Consider the following 18888-nt stretch of genomic DNA (forward strand, 5'->3'; position numbering starts at 1 on the left):
AATTGAAAGATTCCATTCTAAAAAAAATTATATATATTTAAAACATTCAGAACAGGCCAAGTGTAAACATGCTAAACAAACATAGTGTGGAACGGCAGTCCTAAAAAGGATGTAATTTTGTGTGTGTGTGTGTGTGTGCTGGTTTCCACCTTGAGCAGTTTCTCGATGCGCGTGAGGAGGGAGGGCATGAGCTGGGACTGTAAGTTGCCCAGTTCTGTGCACCAGGCAGCAAAGGCAGGAATGAACACTTGGTGGGTGGCACTGACCACCCTCTCTGACGGGTCGCCCAGAGACAACAGCATCAGCTCAAAGCCCTGTTACACAGCCATATACAAAATAAAGCACACATACATAAGAAAATACTAGTAAAATTACTGTGAAATCTAAAAAATAAAAAAATATAAAAAACAGTGCTTGAAAAAGCAGCACACACCTGGGAGTATTTGTCTGCATCGTCGATGTAACCCATTATAATACCTAAACTTTTCACCACGGCTTCTCGGACCATATCTGCTTTATCTTCAGCCAACATTTGCTGAAGCATGGACAGAACCAAGGAGCTTCGGATCTCCTTCTGCACACACACACGGACACACACACACACACACACACATATTTGTATTGCCATGCCAGTTCTGAATCCCAGCACAGCATCTTTTTTTGTGTGTACTGCTATGTTTGGTTAAATCATTAAGTGTTTCTACTCACGGGTTAAAGAGTAAACATCAGACACTCCATTACAGACAGGAGAATTCAAAGGCAAAAAAGGCACAATGCCAACAATCAGAGCACAGTTTGAGCCAAATCAGTCTCAATATATGCATAGCACTAAACGAACAGCCAGAGAGCGTTCCAACCGTAACTCTATGTTGTACAGCCACTGTAAACAAGCAGCATTCCTCCATAGCAACACACACATGTGATCAAAGTGAAAATAAATGTAAACAGAGTTTGCACTGTGCTGATATTCAACAGTTTGATTATTTGATAATTATCATTTGATTATATCAACATGCTCTTGCTTGACTACATCTAGAGTTTAGTGATCACTAACTGTGACATTGTTGAAAGGTGGACATGATTAATGTGTCCCAGTTAGACAGCTTTTATATTTAGAGGAACAGAGTCTCTTACGGGTAAATAAGGGGCCAGGGCTCCACATGCTTCCGCCACCAGAAGTCTTCTCTCTGGATACTTGTGGTTGATCTGAGAGAGAGAAAAACACACATGCAACACAGACATACACAGACAGCACAAGACACAACACGGCAGAGTCAGTTCCAGCTCTGACCGCAGGACTGCATACCCACCCGTACCCTCTGTAAACCACATTAGCTCATATTTTTCTGTGTTAAACTTGATCAAATTGTTTCGGTTCTTTCCTGAGCGGAAATAGGTTTCCATGATGAGAGTTGTATGAATGTACTGTACTTATGTTTACTTAAAACTAACAGTAAACATGGGGATGTGTAGCAAGCCATGGAATGCTGAAATATTTAAAACTTCTATAAATATTCGATTATTACATTTCCCCCCACAGAAATCTAACAGCTTAAAGTCTTAAAAAACTAAAAGATTCCATTCAAGATTCAAATATAAAATTTCACTAAATACACTACATTCATTCTAAAAATAGTCAAATATTACATTATAATTCCACTTCATTCTAAAACCAAATTCTTTAATGGATATAGTACTTTTTCAAAGTTGAAGTAATATTAATATAAAATGATTGAAATATTTAAAATATATTTTTTTAACAATAAATATTAAATTTAAATATTGAATTACTAAAGTCTTAAAAGACTAAAAGATTCCATTCGATAGATTAATAAAGATTTATAAATAATATTAAAAAAAAAAATTTGTTAAAAAAATTATTATACATTTAATTCTGAAGTTTAAATGATTCCATTCTAAAAAGGTTCAACTATTCCATTATAAATATTACATTTTAAACAGATTCTAAGAAACCATTCTAAAAGGGATTCAAAGATTCCATTGCTTGTTAATTAAGTTTTTTAATGCCATGTTAGCGTCGGGGTTATTTACATGGCAAACAGTCAATAATACAATCCAAATTTTTTAAATTATTATATAAAACGTTCAACTTGACATACATAAAATCTAAAATATTCCATGTAAACATGTTTCTGAATAAAAGCGTTTTCTGGCAGTATCATAAAAATGGCAGTCCAACAGAATACGTTTAACAGTCAAAGAAACGTGACACGAGAGACAAAGGAGGAACTTCGCCTCAAAGATTCCATTGTAAAAATATTCTATTATAAAGACTGAATATTTTTAGAATGGAATCTTTGAATCTATTTAAAAATACAAATAATCTAGTCTAAAAAGATCCCTAAGTTGGTAAAGTGATTAAAACGTAAAAGCTCATATGCTGTAACAAACAATTGAATATAAAATCCTGCTTGTCTTCCTTTAAGGGATCAGAAATCAAATGAGTCTTGAGCTTCTGACATATAAGAGGCCTTTGCACCATAAAAACATCATGCAATTTTCATAGCTTAGAACGTTCTCGTCATTATAAACAAAGCATTTATTTAATCAAGCTCCAAAAACTACTCATTGTGATATTGCAGGATCTGTGACGACACACTGGCATATATATTTGCATATGACTACCTCCAGAGCAAGACATCAACAAATAGTTATACATCATCGCACCATAGGCCCCGCCCACTAGCATTCAATAACTTAATGACTGTCATTTGCCTACACTTGATGTAGGAAAAGCAAATAGATTAGAACCCATTATAACGACTGATGCTGTCTACACTGGATACAGTATACAAATGTGCATTCAGTTTCTGACATACTTCACACACTTGTGTCGGCTGACAACAGTACAAATGGAACATTTTTCTGTCAAAGATACTAGAAAAGGCAGTATCCTCACAACTGTGTTCCTTTCTTGAAAGAAATGGTATCTGCGAGGATTTCCAGTCAGGATTTAGACCGCACCATAGCACTGAGACAGCTCTCATTTGAGTCACAAATGATTTGCTCTTATCATCCGATCGTGGTTGTATCTCTCTATTCTTGTTACTTGATCTTAGTGCTGCATTTGACACCATTGACCACAACATTCTCTTAAATAGACTAGAAAACTATGCTGGCATTAGTGGAATTGCATTAGCATGATTTAAATCATATTTATCTGACCGCTATCAGTTTGTAGCAGTAAATGAAGAGATGTCTTATCGATCACAAGTTCAGTATGGCGTACCACAAGGCTCAGTACTAGGACCGCTGCTGTTCACTCTGTACATGCTACCTTTAGGAGATATCATTAGGAAACATGGAATTAGCTTTCACTGTTATGCTGATGATACTCAGCTCTATATTTCTTCCAAACCTAACGAAACTCACCAAGTCACAAAATTATCGGAATGCATAGTTGATATAAAAAATTGGATGACTAGTAATTTCCTACTACTAAATTCTGAAAAAACAGAGATTCTAATTATTGGACAAAAAACTTCCACACGTTATATCCTAGAATACAGTCCAACACTTGATGGCTACTCTGTTAAGTCTTCGTCGTCAGTTAGGAACCTGGGTGTGCCCTTTGATACCAATCTTTCATTTGAAAGTCACGTGTCTAGTGTCTGTAAAACCGCATTTTTCCATCTTAAAAATATATCTAAATTACGTCATATGCTCTCATTGACAAATGCGGAACAACTAGTTCATGTGTTCATGACATCAAGGCTAGATTATTGTAATGCTCTACTGGGTGGTTGCCCTGCACGCTTAATAAACAAACTACAGCTAGTTCAAAACGCAGCCGCTAGAGTTCTTACCAGAACCAGGAAGTACGACCATATTAGCCCGGTTCTGTCAACACTGCATTGGCTCCCTATTAAACATCGTATAAATTTTTAAATATTGCTGATTACTTACAAAGCACTAAATGGTTTAGCTCCACAGTACTTGAGCGAGCTCTTAACGCATTATAGTCCTTCACGTCTATTGCGATCTCAAAACTCCGGCCAGTTGATAATAGCTAGAATATTTAAATCGACTGCTGGCGGTAGATCCTTTTCCTATTTAGCACCAAAACTTTGGAACAATCTTCCTAACATTGTCCGGGAAGCAGACACAGTCTGTCAGTTCAAAGCTACTGTAGACTAAAAACACATCTCTTTGACCTAGCATTCACATAACACTCTATAGACTTCTATAATTCAATATTAGGCTGCTTACATTAGGTCAGCCGGAACTGGGAACACTTCCCTTAAATCCTGATGTAGTCGTTACATCATAAGAAGAATGGCATCTATGCTAATTCTAGGGTCTTTGTTTATCCCGAGGTTTTCCCGCAGCCTGCCGGATCCAGGCCGTTTCCAGATCTGACGAAGGACTTTCGCCTGGACCTGATGACAATGCAGTGCTGAAGTGCCAACTAGCCTCTCCCTATGGAGGATCACTATACCACTCTACAGATAAAGCGTTGTGGAATTTTTCGGTTCGCGTACCTACCCAAAGTGATAAGATAAAATAAAATTCTGCATCAAAATTTATAGACAAGAAAAGTAGTTTGTTTAGGCATGGTTTGTAAGGAATTACAAACCTGCGCACATATATTCAAACGCACATAACTATAGAATCAATTCTTAATGCGCATGTGAACGCCATCAGCGTCTATCACAGGTTCACGTTAAAAGTCTGTTTAGAGAGAACGGTGTCGTCTTAGCGGCCCATATTTTAATAACAAATGATCATTTAGACGGAAGTGTATCAATCAAAACTAACTTTAGCTGGAAAAAACATTTTTCAAGAACCACTATAAAACCAAACCAATCTCTGTTACCTTAAATTATATGTTTATCTTTGTAAAGCTGCTTTGAAACAATCTACATTGTTAAAAGCGCTATTTAAATGAGGATGACTTGACTTGAAAAGGCATCCAAAATGCGAAACGCGTCCAGTTTAAACCGCTTGTTTGCGGCTCTTTACAGACTTCAGAAGGATCCTAGTCTTGGAAACATGGTTTATCATAATGGCATCCCGGATCACGTCGGAGGATTATATGTTTGTTCAGTGCATTTTATTTTGTAAACGAGGCAGTGTAATGGAGAGTTCGCAAAGAAACTTCTGTTGAAAGATGAAGCAGCCAACTGTATTGAATCTGACAGTAACTACATAACAAACAGTAAGTAAATGATTTCATAATGCTTTGTCTGTAAACAATTTTATATGGATAATGTATTCAAAACACTAACTCGCGTGCCATAGAGAGTGGGCTTAGATACTGTTTCCTATGCAGTCACATTAGCCAATCATAACAGCGGACGTTTTCTGATAAGCCTTAAAGGAGCCGCCACTTAAAACCAGATAATTTCAGACAGAGGGTCAGAATGAGGGTTAAAAATAATAGTTTTTCCACATATTTATTTGATTTATTAACATTACAAGTGAACATTATAAGCGACATATTAAAACAATAATTAAAAAAAATTATTCCTTTAACAAGTGGGAAGTTATTACGTGATGAGTGTGTATATGAGCTCAGAACTAACCTGTTCCCAACACTGCGGCAGAAGTTCGGCTTCAACCCGAGTGGGACCCACATGGCGAGCGAATGCAACACACCCAGTCAGAATCATCTGCCTGAGGAACATTACAGCAGAATGTTATCAAACTCGAAACAAAACGACATTGGTCGGTTTACACATGCGCAGATGCCCAAATGCGCACACACCTTTGCTCATCGTCAGGTCTCTTGATAAGATTAAAGAGGATGTGTAGTAGCTGGTCTCTTTCTTTGGGCTCGGGATGAAGGCAGGCCGTACACAGAATGAGAGGAATCAACTCCTGTGGACACAGAAATGAACGTAGGTCAAATAATATGCACTGTACACGGAAATAAACACGTTCACATGTCCTAAAGGGCTCGGAGAGGGAACTTCAGCAAGCAGGTATTTGAGGATACAGGGGAAGCTACTCTACTGAAGAAACACCTTCACCACAAAGGAGAGAGTCTACAAGACACTAAATCACAGCACCAACTAGGGCTGGGCGATATATGTTCGATATTCACCACATTTGCAACGATTTTGTTGGTGATATAATTTTAAGAAACACTATGTCTGCTGAAATGATTTTTATTAGTTCATTAAGTTTCCTAAAAATTATCATTAGACTAGTTTAGGAATCATTCCTGGTCTCATGATTCAAGTATGAGAATGTTTATTGATTCAAAAAATGTGCATGCCATTTTTATTATTTTATAGTGCTGTCAAATCGATTCTAAAATAAAAGTTTGTTTATGTAATGTATAATGTGTGTGTATATATATATATATATATTTAATTATTTATTTATTTATTAGAATCGATTTGACAGCACTATTATTTTTATTAAATACTTAGTAAAAATACATTTATAAACACGCTAAAAAATATATATTACATACAAAATAAATATGATTGTATTCCCTTCATTTTTTGTCGGATTTTCTTTATTTCCATTTGGATAAAGATATCTAAAAGTTATTTTATAGAGATTACACTCAAGCCAAAGAAATAATCTCGTACCGAGCAAAGAAAATAATAATAAATACAAATAATAATAATAATAATAATAATAATAATAATGATGATGATGTTGACTTAAATTTGCATGACGTTTCCATTATCATTTAAGATTTTATTAATTTGCATGAGCTTTTTTTAGGCTTGGAAATAAACCCTAATTTGAAATTGCATATTTCCAGTTCCATGGAAACCATGTATATCAGTGCATATAAATGAAATTAACAATATAATTATTTTCTGTGTTCATTTAATGCAAAGCAATTTGGCTTGATTATTTTAACTTAAATTGTATAGCTGTATAATGACAGTTTAGATTAAATGAAGATTCTCCTAAAACCTTTTGAACCATTTCAGAGAAAATAAATAAACAGAAATTTACTGAATAGTCAAAAGGCAAAAAAAAAAGGACATATATATCGCCTAATCATACTCCTAGCACCACACCTATCTAAGCGCATGTCGGTGTCATCATGTGTGTATGTGGATGATGTGTACAAGTGTTAGCCATTTAGCCATGTTAACCTATGGTTGTTTACTGTAATACCAAGACAGTTACAAAAAGGAAACCTCACCAGCACAACAGATATCGCATTACAGAACAGGCAGTGTGCCCTTGGAACACGTCTCATGGCCACAAAGCGGTTACTAGCCCTGTTTTCAACGTTGATCAAAAAAGAATCAACAGATTTCAGAATTCACATGAAGATTCAGCACAGAAGTGTTTATTTTCTCTAGATTTATCTCATCTTGAGACTTGACTGTGGGTAGACCTCAGTCTCAAACGGACACTTTAAAGTGAAAGATAGTTAAGCAAATATGCAGCAAGACGATAGGCTGTTTGACGCCCTGCTTGTTTGTTTGGACAGCCCTTTCAATACACCTATTCTCTCTCCTGCCAAGAGTAAAACCATAATTTTAATCAGATGTTATGAAACTAAGAGCTGTTTCATGAGTGAGACTGTGGCATTCTGAAGCAGCCGTGTGCAGCGTCTCCAGCACCTGGAGGAGAGCTTTCAACAGAAGCACATTTATGAAGTATTTTATTTGGCTCCAGCCAAAGCGAAAGCATGTAAATGTGTGAGTGAAAGCCGTGGAAGAGCTACTGGAAAAAGATGAACACTTACAGTTAGTACAACAAAAAGCAAGCATTAGAAATAGGAAGAGCTTTGCCATTTCGACCAATAAATAAATGCACACACACATTTTTGATTCTAGAGGGTTTTGACACTAAAAATTGTATTTATATGTATTTTCCTTGACTTTTAATTAATTTGTATTTTTTTTAAATAATAGTATATATTGTCATTATAATAGTGAACAAGGTTTTAGAATTAATAAAATGTTTTTTTTATAATTATATATACTGTACACACACACACACACACACACACACACACAAAAAAGACCAATGAATTTCCATTAATTTTCCCTGACTTTCCATTCTTTTGTAATTTTGAAAAATATTTTTAATTTTTTATTAATCTAATGCAAAGACATTTATACATATGGCTGAAGTCTCCAAATACATTTTAGGTCGACGTTGCTTCAAAAAACAATAAATCTGTTCTGAACACAGAAGAAAAAAAAACTTAACAAGAACTCGCACGTTTGGATTCCTTGTTATTATTTCCCATAAAAACTTGTACTTATATATGCAAATCTGCAGCTCTACCATCAGCCTGAATTGACTCATTTCTTAAATATAAAGGAAATCAACTGCTACACATCAAGATAATTGCCAGCAGAAAGCAAAGAGATCCAATCAGCAAACACACACCAGGCATAGTTCTGCAAGAAGAGTTTTGGACTGTTGCAAACACACAATGTAAAGGCTGGTGTACCTGACGTCTTATCTGTTTCACATGGTAATCAATAACTTGAATAGCCTTTAATTCCGAAAGACTTTATCTTTACAATAAAGCTTTTGTAGGTGTACAGATGACCAGAATTATATTGCAAAGCAGGTGTTCCAGCAGCTCCTGATTAGTAATTGTTCTGCACCAGATGAGGGGGAAAAACTGAGGGTGTGGCGGAGTGTAAGTGCGCCTGAATTCAAGGAAGAAAGTTATGAAGCTAACAGAATTAACAGGCAAAGCTCAAAGTCCAGTTTAGGCGAGCGCGAGGAGATCTCTGCTCCTCATGTGGTGTTTGTTTTCACTTGACTTCAGCTTGGAAAGCATCCAAAATGTCTTAAACTGTCACCTGGCATCCGTAAAACAGAACTGCCCTATGCAAATCAGAAGGGCCCGAAGGGGGAAATTCTGTGGAATGGTACACACCTTTGGGTCTGCTCTCAGCAGACGTGAAATGTGTGCATGTCCCTGGTGTTTTTTCTTTCTTTCTCTAAAGTTTAGTAATTTAAACCAAATGAGCTCTGCAACAGGGAGGCAAAGAAAACTATTTAAACTCAGACTGAAGTTTTAACCATCAGCTGAAAGGCAGCTATTATTACAGCAGCCTGAAGCACAGAAATCACAGCACAGAAACGTTCCATTGCTTTGGCTGTCAAAGTTCATTTGAAAGCGCTATTTAGTTTAGCTATTCACTATTTAGAAAAACCATACAGATTGGATGAACCACATTTGACAACGTTGTAATATATATATATACACACACACACACACACACACACACACACACACACACACACACACACACACACACACACACACACACACACACACACACACACACACACACACACACACACACACACACACACACACACACACACACACACACACACACACACACACTCACCTAAAGGATTATTAGGAACACCATACTAATACTGTGTTTGACCCCCTTTCGCCTTCAGAACTGCCTTAATTCTACATGGCATTGATTCAACAAGGTGCTGAAATCATTCTTTAGAAATGTTGGCCCATATTGATAGGATAGCATCTTGCAGTTGATGGAGATTTTTGGGATGCACATCCAGGGCATGAAGCTCCCATTCCACCACATCCCAAAGATGCTCTATTGGGTTGAGATCTGGTGACTGTGGGGGCCATTTTAGTACAGTGAACTCATTGTCATGTTCAAGAAACCAATTTGAAATGATTCGAGCTTTGTGACATGGTCGATTATCCTGCTGGAAGTAGCCATCAGAGGATGGGTACATGGTGGCCATAAAGGGATGGACATGGTCAGAAACAATGCTCAGGTAGGCCGTGGCATTTAAACGATGCCCAATTGGCACTAAGGGGCCTAAAGTGTGCCAAGAAAACATCCCCCACACCATTACACCAGCACCATCAGCCTGCACAGTGGTAACAAGGCATGATGGATCCATGTTCTTTGTTTAAGAAAAAAAAAAGTAGTGAGGGACTTGTTTTTGTCCATCGGGAACTGATCATTGGGTTGTTGTTTGCTATTGCTGTGATGTCATGTGAGCGACCGGTTGATCCTGCCCTCATGCTAGTAAACACATCATTCAACATGTTAGCGTTGTCAATTTTGAGTCCAAGGTGAGGTCAACTATAGTAAAATCCCAGGAACACGCAACCTATGAAATTTTTCCGGTGAAAAAAGAAGTTGAGGCAGGGCATATCAAAGGGTTTTTCCCTTTTTCTATAGTCAATAGCTCTTAGTTTACGTCAAAGCTTTCAATGGCCCTGAGTGTAAGATTAGCCATCAATAATTTTCTGTTATGTTTTCCTGGAAGAAAGCCGTCAAAGCTGAAAGTAACAATTCTAAAAGTGAAAGTTAATTGGAGTCAATAATAAACTTTCCCCTGTTTTGTCATCTATGAATCGATTGTTTTGGCTTTTTTTTAAAATCATTTGAATTTTTGTTGATGTTTATGATAATATTTTAGAATGCAATGTAAGATACATTACATTATAAGATATTATAAATATGACAACAAAGGTTCAAATGATTAAAAAAAAAATATATATACCAGCTTCGGAAAGGCATAATATTGAAAATGAATTTATATGTTATAATTAACTCTATCTTGAGGCCCACTTGGAATTTTTTGAGGCCCTCTGGTTGAAAACCATTGATTTTAAACATAAATGCTATTCTCATTACAGATTATTGCTGTGAATTAGTGTTTGTAAATACCTTGTTATGTCTAAAAAAATGACATTTAGAGCTTCATCGGTGTAGAAGTTCAAAAATAAGCCAAGTTGAAACAAATCCAAAGCTTCAGTCATCAATAAAATAAGAAATTTATAAAAGGAAATGCATTTAAGAGTCACCGACAACAAAATAAGCAGATGAAAAGCCAAGCCAACTGAAAGGTCAAATGTCACACGCATGATAAAGGAAGGAGGGCTGATGTGAGAACGTGCCGATGTGTTTCCACTCACCTGACAGAGGTGCACAACCATTCTCTATCGGAGCAGTGAGATGCATGCACAAAAGCAAGAGAAGAAATGAGTGAACAGAACAAAAGAGAAGAGAGGTGAACTGGGTGGGGGGAGGTATAGAGAGAGACACACACAAACACACATACATTTGCAATGGAAAAATATAAGTTGAGTCAACACTGAATTAAGATTTGAATGAGAGGGAGAAGCCAGCCGCAGTGGACATGGAAGCCGTAGTTGGCTGATGGAAAATAGATGGGGCTGTTGGGTCAAAAGGTCCTTGGTTACCTCTCGCTTGGCCAGCAGGACGTTGGGTACGATGTGTGGCAGACAGCGGCCCAGCATGAGCATGACGCTCTGTTCACTGTCAGCGATTCGAGACACCTGAGAAACGAGGACATGGGAATTAGACTCAAGAATGTCACCATTTAAAGACCAGCAGAGGCATTTCATATAATCAGACGTGCCTTCAAATTACTACATAGCTGCAACCCGAGAACCTTTTCTGCTTTTGTATTCTGGACGTAGAAAACACTGTGAACTCTGTGACCTCTCAAATGTGCCTATTAATGCATTCCTGGTGATTTCGAAAGCAAAGACAACTGAACCGCTCCGTAGTGCACTTCTTTCTGTGATAATGACCGATCGTAATAGTTTACTGAAAGAGTTCACTTTAAAAATAGTCTTCATTTCCTCACCCTTAAGTTATTCCAAAGCTGTGTGACTTTCTGAACAGAATAAAAGCACTAGAAAAGTGGTGGACATGACTTATTTCAAGTGTGAAGTTTTATGACAGCTTTGTGTGATGAACAGACTGAAATTTCAATCATTATTCATTGATAAACTTCATCTCCAGTCAGTCATGCACCACTGCAACCTGATCATTGAAGCAGTGACTTGATAAATCAATTTTAATATCATTTATATACTATTATAGTATTTAAAAATATTTTGAATTCGCTTTTATTTTTAATATTTTAAAATGATCATTTTAATGTTAATGTTTAAAGTTTTAGTAGTTCTGTTATGTGCTATCGCTGTTTTCTTTTTAATATTACCATTTAGCTTTGATTTTAATTTTCTTTCAGGTTTAGTTTTTAGTAATTTCAGATCTTCAGCTTAAACTTATTTATACCAAGGGCCTTAAATGAACATTCACCAAGCACCAAATGAGAATAAAAATCAGCGTTGGCGTGTATGTGAAAAGTATATGAAACTGTGTCAAGGGCCAGTTGGCCGGTAACATTTTTATGCATCTAACCATGCATGAACGTAAATAAACGTGAAGGACGCTCTGGACGGTTGACGGGCCAGTCCTGCATCATCACGAAAGTTTAAGCCTTGACGATTTAAATATTCAAGCGCAAGAAGACGCGAAAGGGAGCTCTTTCATTATTCGTTTTTCGTTATAGTTTAGTGTGTGCACACATACAACCCGTAAATTGTATTATATTAGTTAAGCGGTTTTATCTGTGGAATTGAAATTGGAAATAGAGAATTGTGAATTTTCACTGGTATCATGGTTTCATGGCCGCTAAATAATATTTGTGGCCGCTAAATTTTAAGTCAACGGCCATTGGCAGGTGTAGCAAAAAGTTATTTTTAGGCCCTGTTTTTTTTTGGGCTGTTGAATGCTTGATTCTGATTGGTTGATGAAAGAAAGTGTGCAATCATTTTTTAGAAAAGCAGAGCTAAAGTAGTTCCAGGCAGGTTTTGACCATATTAGTTCAATATCACAGCAAAAAAATCACTTTGAATTTTTCAGCTAATATTTACATGTTATTTAATTTCAGCTTAATTTTAATTACTGAAAATGATTTTTAATAGTTTTAATTAACACTAACAACACTGAATCAAATCACTTTAATTCATGAACAAATCATTCAGACTTTTTTTTTTGTTGAAATTTTTTAAAGATTTGACTTTTGAAAGTTAAAAATTATGACTTTTGAAAATTGAAAAAATGACCCGTTTATGAAATTAAACTCAGTTCATGGACAGATGTCAGGACTTTCAGTGAACTATTTATATTTGGTCTGTTCATCACACAAAGCTTAAGAGGACTTAGGAATACAGTGCATGAGTGATATAGAGCTTTTTAAAGATACAGCTAGGGCCTTTTTTCATCCTTTAATAAGTTTAAATTCAGCAAGTCCTATTCACTGTAACTGGACTGAAAAGTACAGCCAATTCAAATGTTCCAGTAAAGAAACAAAATCATACTGGTTTGAAACAACATGAGGGCAAGTAAATAATGACCAACTCATTTTTAGGTGAACTACGTCTCTACGTGTACTTGTGCATTTGTACCTGTATGCTACCCGATCCCACTCACCTCTGAGCCCAGCCTACTGTCAGCAGACATTCGACAGAAGGACAAAAGTGCTTGGTGGAAGACCGGAGACAGATTTCTGCACAAGCAAACAAAACATGATTTAACAAGCCACCTCCACCTCCGGTTACCAACAACTCCACATATTAGCCCAGCTTTCCACAGCACAGAGCAAAACGCTGATATAGGAACAGTCAAAACAAGGAGATCATAATTTGTCTAAATCAGCCTCGTGGGTAAAAGTCCACCCGGAGCAGATGTGCAAAATGATGATGAATGGAATATATGGTGCCAGTTAGCACTGCAGTAAGAGCCGGGTGAGGACTGCAAAGGTGCTCAATGCAGTGCTGCCATCTAGTGGTCATAACAGACTTGTTCCAAAACCTAGTAAGCTGCCTCGTTGTCTACTGTCCAGAGTCACAAAAGCTACCTATTAAGACCGCATTCAAACTAAATAAGTCACTGACTGTTAAGTAACTGACTTGAAATGCTTTTTGTAGTGCTGCTTCATATTTTTGTGAAAGAACCTAGCATTATGACCACAAGTTTTCTGCATAAAGTTTGGAAAAGCTTTCACATTAGAAGTGTGGCTATGATGCCAAAAATGTGGCCTACTGTAGGTAGGAAGCTCAGTTGGTTTTGTAACAGATCTCACTTCTAATAAAATTTAGTTTTAACTTGTTTGAGTACTTTCTTTATTTGCCCTTTTGCATCTCATCAACTTCTTTTTAACAGTCATAGGGCAGTCCACAAAGTCTCACCTGTTTGGCTGGTCAAATAGCACAGCGGATTTACTCCGCTGACTCTGAGACTTTAGTTTGCTGTGAGGTTGTGTAGCAGTAGTGATGCTTTCAGTGCAGTCAGTAGTAGTAGTTGTAGTGGTTGAGGTCTTTGTAGCGTTGACATCCGGGGGGCTGTCTGTTTCTGTGACCCCTCGTATGTCCAAATACTGTCCATTGTCTAGGGGGGGTTTATCACATAGAGGGTCTTGTTTAGACGGAGTAGACTTCATTACAGTTGTGGTTTCTGATGAAACGTTCCTCTGAAGCGCCTGGATATCACTGCACACACACACACACACACACACACACACACACACACACACACACACACACACACACACACACACACACACACACACACACACACACACAAACAAATGCATGTATTAGAAATAGCGATGTGCAAAACTTATGCAGTGAATACAGTGTTGTGGCAAACAGACAGGACAGGAGAGACTGAGAAGACAACATATGGAGTGGAGGCAAATCTAGTTAGAAGAGATCTGTAAAGCTCATCTCTTGCTAGGAAACGTAAATGCCAGGCTGAAAAATGTCAGAGACCCAAAGGTCAGATGATGAGAGTTTATTGAGCCAGAGGGGGAGGGGGGTACTTTCTACAGCAGAACATTGGAATACTGGACTCATTTATTTTTTATATTTAATTACACATTCAAAAGTTTTGGGTTAGTTTTTCCCTTTGAAAAAGTTTTTTTTTATTATTATTATTCAGCAGGCATTTATTAAATTGATCAACAGGCATAGTAAAGACATTTATAATACAATCAAATTCTATTTCAAATAAATGCTGTTTTTTTTTACTTTCTATTAATCAAAGAATTAAAAAATATGTGTCAGTTTAAACTAAACATTAAATAGCATTAGCACAACCTTACCAACTGTGATATTTTTGTTTTTCTTGAGCACCAAATCAGCATATTAAAATGATTTCTAATTCTAAATGATCATGTGACAGTAAAAACTAAGAGTAATGGCTGCTGAGATTTCAGCTTTGCCATCACATGAACAAATTACATTTTAAAATATAATAAAACAGTTACTATAAATTGTAATAACATTTAACAATATTACTGTATCAAATAAATGCAGCCTTGCTGAGACTTCTTTCTAAAACATTTAACAGATCTTACTTACCCTAAACTTTTGAACAGTAGTGTAGTTTAGTAGTTTATGTGGTTAATATGTATTACATTACAAATTAATAATAATAACAAATACGTTAAAATAAATAAATAAGATTACACTTTATTTTAAGGTGTCTTTGTTACGCTGTAATTATACATTTAAGTACTGAGAAATATTAAGTAACTACATGTACTTACTCTAAGGTTAGGGTTTGGTTTAGGGTTAGTTGCATGTAATTATGCATAATTTATAGTTATTACTAAAGTAATAACCGCCTACTCTCCGCATGTAACGTGTAATAATGACACTGTAAAATAAAGTGTTACCTAAAATAATATTTGAATTGGCAAATCATATGAATGTTAAGTTTCAAAATAAATATGCTATTAGTGCATATTATTTACATGTAATCATATTGTTAAATGGTTAATGGGACGTGCTAGTTTAGCAGAATAACTGATTAACATGAAATCATTAGGAATGCATGACAGTGAAAAACCACATCTTAGTAATTTTCCACAAGGAAATGTGCTTTTTGTAAACATCAGCTGACGAGATAAGACCCTGTGCCGAGAGCAGTTAATAATCATGACTATAATCGCAGGTTGCTGCTCTGCGCTCTGATTATATAGGTTTCAGACAGTTTTGATTGAATTGGTCCCTCAGGCAGCAGGCGATGACACTTACCTCTGGAGCTTCTTAATCTGTTCAGCCAGACTCTGTTTCTCAGTGTTCAGCAGGCTGATCTGATATTCCAGCTCCTGAACCACTTCCTGCTGCTGCTGTGGATGACAACGAAATGACTTAGCATATTTTACACTAGTGAAACCCAATACTACTTTAAATCACACTTCCAACAATAGAGCAGCATGTTTAATCACAAATCCCCTTTGAATAGATATTTGACATGGGATTACTGAGGGTCTTATTCTGATTATGTAAGTGTCATGTAAATGTAACCTGATTGCCTTAATCCAATTTTGTTTTAAATACAGTTTACAGTTACAGGGACAGTGCAAATTACTAAACATTGATGTAAATGTGCCAGTTTAGCCAACTTGGCTAATTTTCAACTGTAGTCCGTGGGCAGCTGTAATGTCAGATAAATACATTAAAACAATCAACAATACTTGAAACATCCAATAAATCACATTTCATAAGAATACATAAAGTACATTAAAACAAGGACAACAAAACATAAAACAAGGCAAAGCACGCTTCAGGTGATTTGAATAACTACAAAGTATGGGCACACACTTGATTGTCTTTTAACCACCATTTTAAGTTAATTTTAAATGACCAATATGAATCACAGTCATATTGTCAGAATTAAGTTAATACTCCAGGGCCCAGTTGTTTCAAAAATTTATCAGGTAATCAGGTAATCCGGATCAGGTAATCCGTCTTACTTTTGTGCTAGTTTTTCAAAGCAAAACTGGATTGGATCACTCTGATGCAGATACACACTTTTTCAGATTACCGGTGCAAGAATGGATTACGTGATCTAATCCGATTTCAGAATCCTTTTTTCTTTTGAACAAATCATTTTCAAGATTTGGTCCAATCCAGCAGCCGAAATACTTTTGAACAACTGGGCCCAGTTTCTATAAATCGGATTAAGATAGCTAGTATATATATATATATATGGCTAATTTTACACTAATATATATATATAACGGTATATATATATATATATATATATATATATATATATATATATATATCTCATTAATCAGAATTGTATTTCAGAATAATGGCTTAGCCAGAATATGCACCTTAATTGGAAATTATTCATGTAAACATCAGACTGCAATACCAACATTTCTTCCTATACATAAATACCTCAGTTTGCTGCACAGGTTCCTGGGAAAAATAGTCTCCAGGCAAGTCACTTGGGTCCACACTGACTGCCACATCAACGGTATTCATATTCAACGGCAGGCTGTTCCCACAGTTCCTGTAGACATGCAGCAGGTCTGGAGGTTTGGGAATGTTTAGACCTACATCATCCCACAACTCAAAGTCCTGCATAAATGGAATATCACGAATAACAGGAAGAATTAAAATAATACAATAAACAATGGTATAAAAAATGTATGTCTCAAAAGGACATTTAAAGGCTTACCTGATCATCATTTTCATCTGAGAATGTGATGGACGTTAACTTGTATTCATTTTTCAATAAATATTCATTAACTAAAAAATTTAAGGCTCTCTTTTCAAGAGGGCGAATAGGTTCCTGGAAAAATGATTGAAAAAAAAAAGTTAATTCAATGTGATTCAAACTAGGCCAGTTGTTCATAATGAGCTTATTAGAGAAATCTACTACGTTTGGATTTATAATACGATCAAAACAAAAAGAAAAGGAAGGTAACCTGAATTTCAGGACTGGATTTGTAGTTTTTTCTCTCTTGAGAGGGAATCTCACATTCTACAGAGAAGAAAGAAACAGAGAGAAAGAGAAACAAGTGAGCTGGAATTTGATTTATGGTGGACATTACAAAATGCCTTTAGGAATGAGAGCAGCTCCTATAGCAGAAAGGACTGAAGAGTGTAAAAGTTGAAAGTACGCCACCTGCAGCCTGAGTCAAGTTGGCACGAAGAGCCTGAATGGTCTCCTTGGCTTTCCGCAGTTCAAACTCCAGAACTGGACCAGGGGGAAGTGGGTCACACACAAACAGGCATCCAACCAAGAGAAGGGAACAAAGAAACAAAACAAAAGGGGGGAAAAAAGAACAAAGGATGGCCATGAAAAAAACAAAATCAAAAAAAGAAATAAAAGAAAAAACAACAACTTTTATAAGAAGCTGAGGCAGAACCAAAACAGGGACATGCACACTATGGATCTAATGAACACATGCAGCAGAGGTTGCTGAAGGAGCTGCCAGATAATGAAAATATTCACACTTATTTATTTCCCTTCGGGTTTTATTTTGTCCGAAAATTTCGCTAGCTGCTGTCTGACCAGGGATTTAGAGCAAAAGCAAAGTCTATGGGCCTGTTTACACCTGGTATTAAGATGCGTTCTGGTCAATTGGATCACAAATGATGACGATGCAAAATACAGGTGTAAAAAGGGTCTAAAACGTTTTGAGCTCGTCCACTTTCAACCACTTCCAGAGGTAGTCGAAAACGCATTTGACTTCTATTGTAGCGCAAACGCTCATGTGGTCGAATGCGTTCGAACAGCCACAAAAGACCGCCTACTCTCCGCTTACTGACCTAACACGTAAACATTATGGGAAGCACGCCAGACGGGATTTAAACTGTCGGCTGAAGATCCAAGTTTGACTTGAAGACGAAAAACGTTCAATGTTCTTTTACCATTCCTGATTACAGAAAGACACTCAATGCATTAACTTGTTTTTATCAGAGCAGAATCGAAAACTTATGCTCTCTTTTCATTCATATGTAGATTGTGCAAGCTTATTTTGTCCATTTGATCGAAAGATCTGAAAAAGCCCATTAATTTACCCAACCAGAGATCCTTCCCTCAGAGAAATCAGGACAGAAGTGGTTGAAAGTGGACAAAAGAGACCAGGTGTAAACGGGAATGTCTCCCTCATCTACTTGTGATCAGATCGACCAAATCGCATCTTAATACCTGTAAACAGGGCTTATTTGTTTGTTTTAAATGAAAGGTAAAAAAAATCCATTGGCAAATTTTTCAGAATTCCTTTAGACATCATAACTCCTTTGGACTTTTACAGCTGAAGTGTGTAATTTCTGTTGCAAGAGCTTCATCAAAC

At 36.5% G+C, this 18888-nt stretch overlaps 1 protein-coding gene across 27 annotated transcripts in view; it reads right to left on the bottom strand.

The window, feature by feature from the left end:
• relch (RAB11 binding and LisH domain, coiled-coil and HEAT repeat containing) overlaps positions 1–18888 on the bottom strand; it is a 48605-nt gene that overhangs the window by 16814 nt on the left and 12903 nt on the right. For 10 of the 27 annotated variants that reach the window (XR_013207299.1, XR_013207298.1, XM_077244562.1 and 7 more), the window contains 13 exons: positions 17715–17786; positions 17515–17570; positions 17265–17378; positions 16982–17164; positions 15827–15921; positions 13976–14275; positions 13218–13293; positions 11171–11266; positions 5729–5841; positions 5547–5637; positions 1135–1206; positions 434–574; positions 150–314 (listed from right to left, as the gene is read on the bottom strand). Coding sequence is in view for 22 of the 27 variants with exons in the window: in XM_077244562.1 (XP_077100677.1) it covers positions 150–314; positions 434–574; positions 1135–1206; positions 5547–5637; positions 5729–5841; positions 11171–11266; positions 13218–13293; positions 13976–14275; positions 15827–15921; positions 16982–17164; positions 17265–17378; positions 17515–17570; positions 17715–17786 (1574 nt within the window). In the remaining 5 variants the exon portion in view is untranslated. Of the gene's footprint in view, positions 1–149; positions 315–433; positions 575–1134; positions 1207–5546; positions 5638–5728; positions 5842–10882; positions 10907–11170; positions 11267–13217; positions 13294–13975; positions 14276–15826; positions 15922–16981; positions 17165–17264; positions 17379–17514; positions 17571–17714; positions 17787–18888 lie in introns of all 27 variants that reach the window. The other 17 variants (XR_013207300.1, XM_077244564.1, XM_077244563.1 and 14 more) reach the window with 3 other exon arrangements.

Source organism: Siphateles boraxobius, unplaced genomic scaffold, assembly GCF_051911475.1.
Source record: "Siphateles boraxobius isolate OS27281-9 unplaced genomic scaffold, OSU_SipBor_1 26, whole genome shotgun sequence".
In the NCBI taxonomy this organism is placed as follows: domain Eukaryota; kingdom Metazoa; phylum Chordata; class Actinopteri; order Cypriniformes; family Leuciscidae; genus Siphateles; species Siphateles boraxobius.